At 41.6% G+C, this 7,845-nt stretch overlaps 2 protein-coding genes across 4 annotated transcripts; one reads left to right on the top strand and one right to left on the bottom strand.

The window, feature by feature from the left end:
- Nucleotides 1–354: 354 nt before the first annotated feature.
- Nucleotides 355–1,896, top strand: LOC114744596 (protein LONGIFOLIA 2-like). The gene is made up of 3 exons (XM_028932764.1): nt 355–602; nt 703–892; nt 1,469–1,896. Exons 1-3 carry the CDS (start codon nt 486–488, stop codon nt 1,894–1,896), a joined length of 735 nt encoding a protein of 244 aa, XP_028788597.1. The 5' UTR covers nt 355–485.
- Nucleotides 1,897–5,453: 3,557 nt separating this feature from the next.
- LOC114744588 (histone H2A variant 1) lies at nt 5,454–7,442 on the bottom strand. 3 transcript variants are annotated; one of them, XM_028932757.1, is made up of 3 exons: nt 7,381–7,442; nt 6,775–6,895; nt 5,454–6,122 (listed from the first exon to the last, which is right to left on the bottom strand). In XM_028932757.1, the coding sequence occupies exons 2-3, from the start codon at nt 6,886–6,888 to the stop codon at nt 5,826–5,828; spliced, it is 411 nt and encodes a 136-aa protein (XP_028788590.1). In that variant the 5' UTR covers nt 6,889–6,895; nt 7,381–7,442; the 3' UTR covers nt 5,454–5,825. The 3 variants fall into 3 exon arrangements, with proteins under 3 accessions (XP_028788590.1, XP_028788589.1, XP_028788591.1); XM_028932756.1 differs by lacking the exon at nt 7,381–7,442 and adding an exon at nt 7,075–7,152; XM_028932758.1 differs by lacking the exon at nt 7,381–7,442 and adding an exon at nt 7,093–7,111.
- Nucleotides 7,443–7,845: the final 403 nt, after the last annotated feature.

The following is a 7,845-nucleotide window of genomic DNA, read 5'->3' as shown; positions in this document are numbered from 1 at the left end:
AGCTGAAAGGTCTGCTGCATTCCAGGAAATCATTGTCTCAAGCTAACCAGAGGAACTTCGTGTTCGACGGGAGCATCTCAGCGAACGAATCCCCGATTGTCGTGATGAAGCCAGCAAGATCTCCAACTTCATGGAATCGAGCTGGAAGGTTTGGTAGCGACTCTCCACCCTCGAGCTTTCGATCAAGTCCTCGAGCGGGGGTAACCTGAATCTTGCCAACGAGACTCTTCCCACGGTGAGCCCTAGGCGTGAAAGGCCTGAGTTGAATCGGAATGCACGAAATCAATCCAGAGTCAGAAACTTGAGCTTGCCCACTCGCAGCGAGAGCAGTGTGAAGAGCCCAAGCCGGAAGGCTAACGAACACGGAGGAACAGAGGAAAGGGAATGACTCTGTTGGTCAGAGAAGAATCTCTCCGGTTCATTCCCCAAAATTAGGTTCAAGAAGGAATGTACCCCATCAGCAAGTGACGAATAGATCGCCGAGAATGAGAAAACCGGTGGCTGAGACTTACGAGAAGGATAAGGAGTTGAGTATAGCAGAGGATGAATCATCCACCATCTCGGAGAGCAGCATTAGCACGTCTTCGCAGACAGATACAGAGGTAAAGTTAGCGACAATTTATTCATGAATTGAGCATTGTCATTTTGTGGTAAAAATGCTGAGTCAAACTGAATTTAGATGGGTAAATTATGTTTGTGCAGAGATGCAAGTTGGAGGAGTACAAGGAAGGGAGAAATCTATTGGAGAGGTGTGATAAGCTGCTGCACAGCATAGCCGAAATAACTGCGAGCGAGTTGCAGCCGAGCCCAGTCTCAGTGCTGGACTCGTCTTTTGACAAGGACGAGTGTTCATCACCATCTCCAGTCATGAAGCGGTGCATTGATTACAGAGGTGAGCGACATTCATAATTGCTTGTGGTTCAGCGTCTTTTGTATTTAAAATAAAAGCGTTAATTTTCTAGATTTTGCATTTGTCTTGAACTCTATGGTGACGTCTGCTACCCCCGTAGCCAGCTAGTTTATATGCTTCCTCTTTCCCTTTCCAAGGACAGAGCTACACCTACGGTCTACTTTCCTTTTCCGACGTGGGTGATTCTGGTTGGTTAATTGACTACGTCAAAATGTGCGGGGGTGTGGTCCGTCATACCCCACTCAGGACTCAGGAGTCAATGAGCAAATTAATTGGAAGCTACCACTTCACATGCGTCCGGCCACTGTAATTCTAATTCACTTACATACGTAACGCAAGAAGGCAAAAAGCAACTCTTAATAAGGAATAAAAGAACTAGTGTATCATGTGTAGTAATAACTGTTCCTGTACAATATAAAACATGGGCGATTGACACTTGACAGTAATATACTAGCTGAATGTGAGCATATTTGGCCACTCCAATTCTATGTCAAGCATCGGAGTATTTTCGTTTAGGCGTTGTCGGTGTTGTTAATGCTATTTCTCTGTTCATTACAGAACAACCCGCCGAGTCAGAGGACGACATGTGGAGTGCAGCCATGGGTTTCATGGGAGGAGCCAAATCGGAGGAGACATCCGAGGATTACGACTTCGTTTATGTGTCGGAAATCCTGCGAGCTTCCAATTACTTGCCCGAAGACAGCGACATTTTCCTATTACTGGAAAAGCAGCAGTATCTCAAGGGGAATGACACCTCCAAAGCTTCCACCCTCCAAAGAAGACTCATCTTCGACACCATACACGAAATCCTGAAGCGGAATAAACAACTTCCGCCGTGGAAGGCAATTTCGTGGATTGGGCAGACACCGTTGTTGCAGAGAATATGGTCAGAGTTCCGGCGGATCCGAAGAGAGAAGGAGGAATCAGAGGACTTGTTCGACGTAATATGCGGCGTGCTAAGGAAGGACTGGCGGAGGACGGCATGAATGGATGGGGAGAATGCCCAGTGGAGATGGGCGAGGTGGTTCTAGACATCGAACGTCTCGTGTTCAAGGATCTCATCGGCGAAACCATACGAGATCTCGCCCAATCATCTAACAGGCTCTCCGCCCTTCGTAGGAAATTGGTGTTTTGAAATCGGATTAGGAATGCGAGGGAATGAAGAAAAGCTAAAATCCCCCGGAAAAATATTTAAAAAAAGAAAAGAAAGAAAAGACACCAAAAAAAGAAAAAGATGAAGAACAAGAAAAGGGGTCGATTTTGGTTGCGTTGCTCGCTTTTCCTCCGCCTAATCATTTTTTATTCCCTTTTTTAGTGAAGGAATTAGGAATTTGGAAGCTGAAATCTAGGCAGACCGAAGGATGACTATTTTATTTGGGTATAAATAAAGATGGCATTTACTATAATTCTATGGGGAGTGGCTGGTAATTGGCCAAAGCTGTGAGTTGTGACCCCCGCCCCCCGGTATCTCGCCGAATGTTCCTTTCCAAACGAATAATGCGGAAACGCTTCCATCGCCTTTTTTTTTTTATTGTGTTTTTCATTCAACCTTGCATGAAAAGGTTGCAAAAAAATCCCGAAACTTGTTAGTCGGAATATGTTGAGATTAGATCTATCAATGTCTGTTTACGTAATTATATTTTCACCGTTTTAAAATGGTCCCGAAACTGGAATCCAGTATAATGCCCTTTCTTATTGGCCAATTAATTCATTGGATGACTGGCAAGAAAGTTCAATTTCACTGTTTTATATGTTGTTTTATCTCAATCATCGACAGGAGTCCGCAGTGAAATAGTTCATGATCACACGTGGCAGATTGCATTTTCTCCCAAAACATTTAAACAGCATCATCTAAAAAGGCAAATTAGTTGGACGATTTTCGGTGCCCAATTGACGCTCTACCAGCGTTAACCATCATTTAGTAATTCAGTTGGGGGGTAATATTTAAAGAGCAGACTTTTTATCTGAAAGATTACCTCTGAAAAGTACAGCTGAGAACAATGTAAATTATTAATGTTGCGTGATTTGTGAAATGTTTGGTTTGAGAGAGATAGGAGGGTCCCACAAAAGTATGAGAAAAAGGGAACAGCAAAGGCACTTGAGCAATTATAAAGGGAACGGGATGCAGCCGTTTTTGATGCGTGAGAGGCTCACTTCACTTGAAGCGACAGATGGATTTCGTTTCGTTTAAAGGATGCGTCATTCTTCTTCCTTTGTCATTCAATAAATAGCTCTTCTCGCCTCACCCATCCAAACCCATGAAATGAATATAACAAAAAAGCATTCTACACTAAATAAAATGGAAGTGCCATGGGATTAATCATAAGAAGATCGGTTTGAAGCGAGGCGGGCAGTGGGCACAGAACAAGAAATGAGTAGTTAGTTAAGGGTATGGATTGGGAAACAGTAATACTAATAGCAAGAGAGGCATGGATAAGGATTTATAATGAATCTGGGTCCTTTGTGTCTCCCCAGACCCTACTCTCCCTGTCAACATGTCATGCTTATAACAGGTACTCCTTCTGCTCCACAAATAGCGTGTAATGTATCATCCTCCAAGCACGCTTTGAATTGACCTTCACTGCCCTCTCCACATGCTCCTTTGCTTTTCATGCGCAGATCAGTTCGTTATCTTCCTATCCTCTCTCTCTCTCTCTCTGCGCAAATAACATATGTACATATCTCTTTCACCTCCCAACTAATAATATCCCCTTTTATTAGAACAAACAAATTGAAGCAAGCAGTTGAACGGGGTGCAAAATGCGAAGGGGTCCAAAAATTTGCATGATTGGTACCAGCGACTGGATAACGACACCAGCAGGTGGATGGGCTTCATGAAACCTCAAACGGGATCTCAATGTGGTATGAGAAGCTAACACTTGACGGATACCCGATAATATAATTCTTCCTCTCTGTTCACTTCTTTTCTTTCTTTCCTCAATTATGGGATTACGTACTGTTCTGGAATCATTCTAATATCATTCATGTGCCCAGCCAGGGGCTACGTTGGTGGTAGGGTCTGTTCAGGGACAGGACCCCCACATTCCCAGAAAACAACCAAGTGATTTTTCCTCTCGAGTGGGTCCGTGGGGTTGTGATTGCACATTATTAATCCCCAGCCAAACAATCTGCATTAAAAAAGCACAAGAAGCTAAGCTCCTAAACAAGAGGGAGAGGGGTCGTCTGTCATCCGGAAAGGGCACAAACCTAGCAAAGCATGTGTGTTTCCAGACGTGGATGGGTGGAGTTGCAGAAGCACATGCCTCTGCTCTCTGCTTTCTCTCTCTCTCTTACTCTCTCAATCCCTATGAGTTGGCTTCTTTTCATCTAAATACTCATTTAAATCTGTCCAATCCTTGTCCTCGCTGGCTTTCATCTTCACTCTTGTCTCCTTCTTTTGCTCATTAATGGCGAAAGCTTCTTCGCCAAGACCTATTCCTTACCCCCGTTCATGCTTGATTCAGTATATGTTGAATGCCCTGTCCGACCCTTTTTGTTACAATTTTGCCACGAGCTTTCATAAAAATGAAAAAACAATTTAACTTCGATTCAACTAAATAAGGAATTTGAAAAGACGCCGTGCTGGAATTGAAATGGAAGAAGTCAGAGACGGGTGTGATACAAAAACAGCTTTTCGGCTGGGTATCAAAGACAGTACTGGGCCGAATCAATAATCGAAGCGCTTCGAAAAGGACTTTGTAATTTGGACCTATCTGGAAACCCCAAAAAATGTAGTGGGGAAAAAATCTCTACTTTGGGCCTTACCATTATAAGACAAAAGCGATCCTTTCCGGAGAGGCCTAACATAAGAAAATCATTCCCTTGCCTTTTTTTTTTTTTTTAACTTTTCTTTTTGCTACAATTTTTTTGGTTCACTCGCTCGGTTTTCGAGGAATTCAATGTTATTACTTAGAGAAAGTGTGCAATTATCTCATTTAGGTTAGTTTAGCGTACGTGTATGATAGTTGAATTTAATTATTGAGTCATCAAGATTGGTTGTTCATTTAGTCAAACTGTTCGGGTAAATAAACAGTGCAAAGCTTCATTATCAACACAAATCTCACTGTTCTTTTCTCTCTGATTTTGGGTCTTCGGATGTCTCCAGAAATATTTTTTAAAAACACTTTTTTTTATAAATCCAGACAAATTTCTTAACATATTTACTTTATATACTATCTCCAATCCTAAATATAAGAACTAGTTCATTCATTTGAGTAGATTAAAAAAATAAATTAAATTGGTTATTTGTTATAAATAAACAGTCTTTCTTAAAATATCCTTATTAATCAAATATATTGACTATAACTATTATTATTTAAAAAACTACTTTAAAAAAATATATAAATATAAAAAACAAGTGAATTGAAATCTTATAATTAAAACTAAAATAAAAATCAAACAAAATCTTATATTTAAAAACAGAGATAGTACTATATAAAGGCGCAGAGTAGCAGACATTCTCGGGCCATCGTCGATGACGAGGACTCAACTCCTAGAATGCGAGTAATATCAAACCAAACAATAATGAATCATTCAGGAGCTGAAGAAACTGTTAATTTAGACAAGGCCGTTGCAGAACCTCGGGAAACATTTCAGCAATTTCTTGAAGGACGCCCTCCTCCTTGCGTTGCTTGAATTCTAAGAAAAAAGCTAACGCATTGAGATTTGCGAAGGTTAAATGAACTACGGACAGGCTACGTCCTTAATAAATGGCCACCACTATCTTACGTTCAAGTAAAAGGAAGAATTCATGATTCAAGAGCGCTCCAAATCTCCTACAGACTCCATGCAGTAAAACTAAACAAATCCAAAAACACCGACCATATACATTCTAACATTCAGTTCTAATCAAACCAGTCAAGTTTCCCTACACAGCAACCACTACTACCTAACAGTGAAACGAGAAGCAAGGTGCTCATTCTTTGGAAGTTTTGTTGATCAAGGATTTGTGGATATGAGGGATAACTCCACCGCCAGCAATGGTCCCTTTAATCAGAGTGTCTAGCTCTTCGTCTCCTCTTATAGCCAATTGCAAGTGCCTGGGCGTGATCCTCTTCACCTTGAGATCTTTGCTCGCATTTCCAGCAAGCTCAAGAACTTCTGCTGTCAGATATTCCAGAATTGACGCCAAATAAACTGCAGCGGTGGCACCAACACGACCATTCGCTTGGATCCTTTGTTTCAGCTGCCTATGAATACGACCCACTGGAAACTGAAACCCACCCATGCCAATTTCGTCAACTCGAGCAAACAGACATGAAAGCATTCTAGTCAATCATGACAGTCCCAATTTGATACTCTGATTTAACGCTGCCTCAATATTCTTTTGGTGTCGAATGTTACAATCTAAGATGGTAATCTACATGCCTACAACCATTGCCTTGCCCTGATTTGACATCTAAGCGTGCTGAGTCTGAATTTTGGCATTTAAAACTTAAATTAAAAATGTAACTATATCTACGATAACAATGCTTCAAGGAAGTAATCTTGCTAGAAAACTATACTGCGCTCGAACACATCAAGGATTATTTCCCTAAATCTTGCTTGCGTTGGGCAGCATCAAACCAAGATTTCTTAATTATTGATAAACTCTAGGCATGGTCGCGTTCCTCCACAGAGGAAGAGCAACAACTGAGAGTGGGACACGTTGAAAAGGTCGGAAAGAGGATAAGCATAACTTTTTTGTTTTTTTTAGTGACAGAGGATAAGTATAACTAGATCTGGGTCCGTGGACAAAACACAACCAATCATTTGAACACTGTTAGCCATTAGCAACAATTAAAGCAAGGTGCTACTCGACGTCAGCGAGTTATTATAACATAGACGTCCAAATAGAATGAAACGGCGGGAGAGATGTGAGTCACCTGGATTCCGGCACGGGATGAACGGGAAACCGGCTTTTTCTTATCCTTATCTTTGTCCTTGTTAGCGGCCGTGGTTTTCGCAGCAAGAAGACCCTTCCCGCCTTTTCCCGCCATTTCCTACCTGCAGATTAAGTAGACAGGCCATTTCAGAACTTGGGAAGAACCGAGATGAAATAATAGTAATTAAGAAAACAGAGCAGCATAGGCAGATTTCGGGGGAATAAAGGGGCAAAGTGAACGAGTTACAACAACACAAAACTATCGCGGAGTATACAAAATCAAGAAAAATACAAAACATACAATAGATAAGGTGTTTACTGAATAATAACTCTCCGCAGAGGGGAATCACGAAAGGAAGACTGGAAAACAAACCAAAGGACAAAATCAAGAAAAAACAGGAGACAAACGTTTTGAAGATTCCAGCTTGGTCATATTTTAGGGCTAGTGAAGTGACGACAGCCGGATGGAAACGCGTGTGATGTGACAGCCGGGAACAGTGAGTGGACGATTTTTTTTTTTTTAAGGGAAAAAAAAGGGGTTGGCTAACATCCAACGCCCATAGACATGTTTCTTCGAAGCAACAAACAGAGAGAATCAGAGAAATACCTGTTAGTGGTGGGAGACGAAAGAGGAAAAATGAAGTGTGGAGAGGAAGACTGGGGAAGAAATTTAAGATAATTGGTGCGTTATGACTTGACTTTGGGTTGGGATGTGCGAACATTTAATGCGGAATCCGGTCACAAGAAATGGCGGTCACTCGCGTGGGAATTGAACAATTCATCATGAATTGCAAAATATTTTAATTTGACGCTTTTGACTTTTTGGTAAGACTGGGCTTTTCCTTTTGCCTATACTGCCCATATTTAGAAGCCCAAATAATCCAGGCTGAATATGGGTAGCCCAAAAGCAATTCCACCCGTTGGTGGGCTAAACCCAGATACAGAGCTGACTATAAAGCCCCCTACGAAACCCAGTGTTTGTTGGAGATTTGTTCCCTTGTTTGTTTCAAACTCTTACACTGTAGTACTATTGCGGTTTGTTGTTTGTTGCGGGATGCATCATTTGTCTGAT

The sequence above is a fragment of the Neltuma alba genome, unplaced genomic scaffold (assembly GCF_004799145.2).
Source record: "Neltuma alba isolate B1F8T4 unplaced genomic scaffold, ASM479914v2 tig00004396_pilon, whole genome shotgun sequence".
Classification (NCBI taxonomy): Eukaryota; Viridiplantae; Streptophyta; class Magnoliopsida; order Fabales; family Fabaceae; genus Neltuma; species Neltuma alba.
The sequence above is the reverse complement of the archived record's forward strand: the minus strand, read 5'-3'. Positions and strand labels throughout refer to the sequence as shown.

Bases quoted from the DNA above. Each gene is read 5' to 3' on its own strand.
- LOC114744596 (XM_028932764.1), top strand. From the start codon at position 486: ATGAGAAAACCGGTGGCTGAGACTTACGAGAAGGATAAGGAGTTGAGT. The intron at 603-702 runs GTAAAGTTAGCG...ATGTTTGTGCAG, and splicing joins CTTCGCAGACAGATACAGAG to AGATGCAAGTTGGAGGAGTA. The intron at 893-1,468 runs GTGAGCGACATT...TGTTCATTACAG, and splicing joins GCGGTGCATTGATTACAGAG to AACAACCCGCCGAGTCAGAG.
- LOC114744588 (XM_028932757.1), bottom strand. From the start codon at position 6,888: ATGGCGGGAAAAGGCGGGAAGGGTCTTCTTGCTGCGAAAACCACGGCC. The intron at 6,123-6,774 runs GTGACTCACATC...GGTGGGTTTCAG, and splicing joins CATCCCGTGCCGGAATCCAG to TTTCCAGTGGGTCGTATTCA.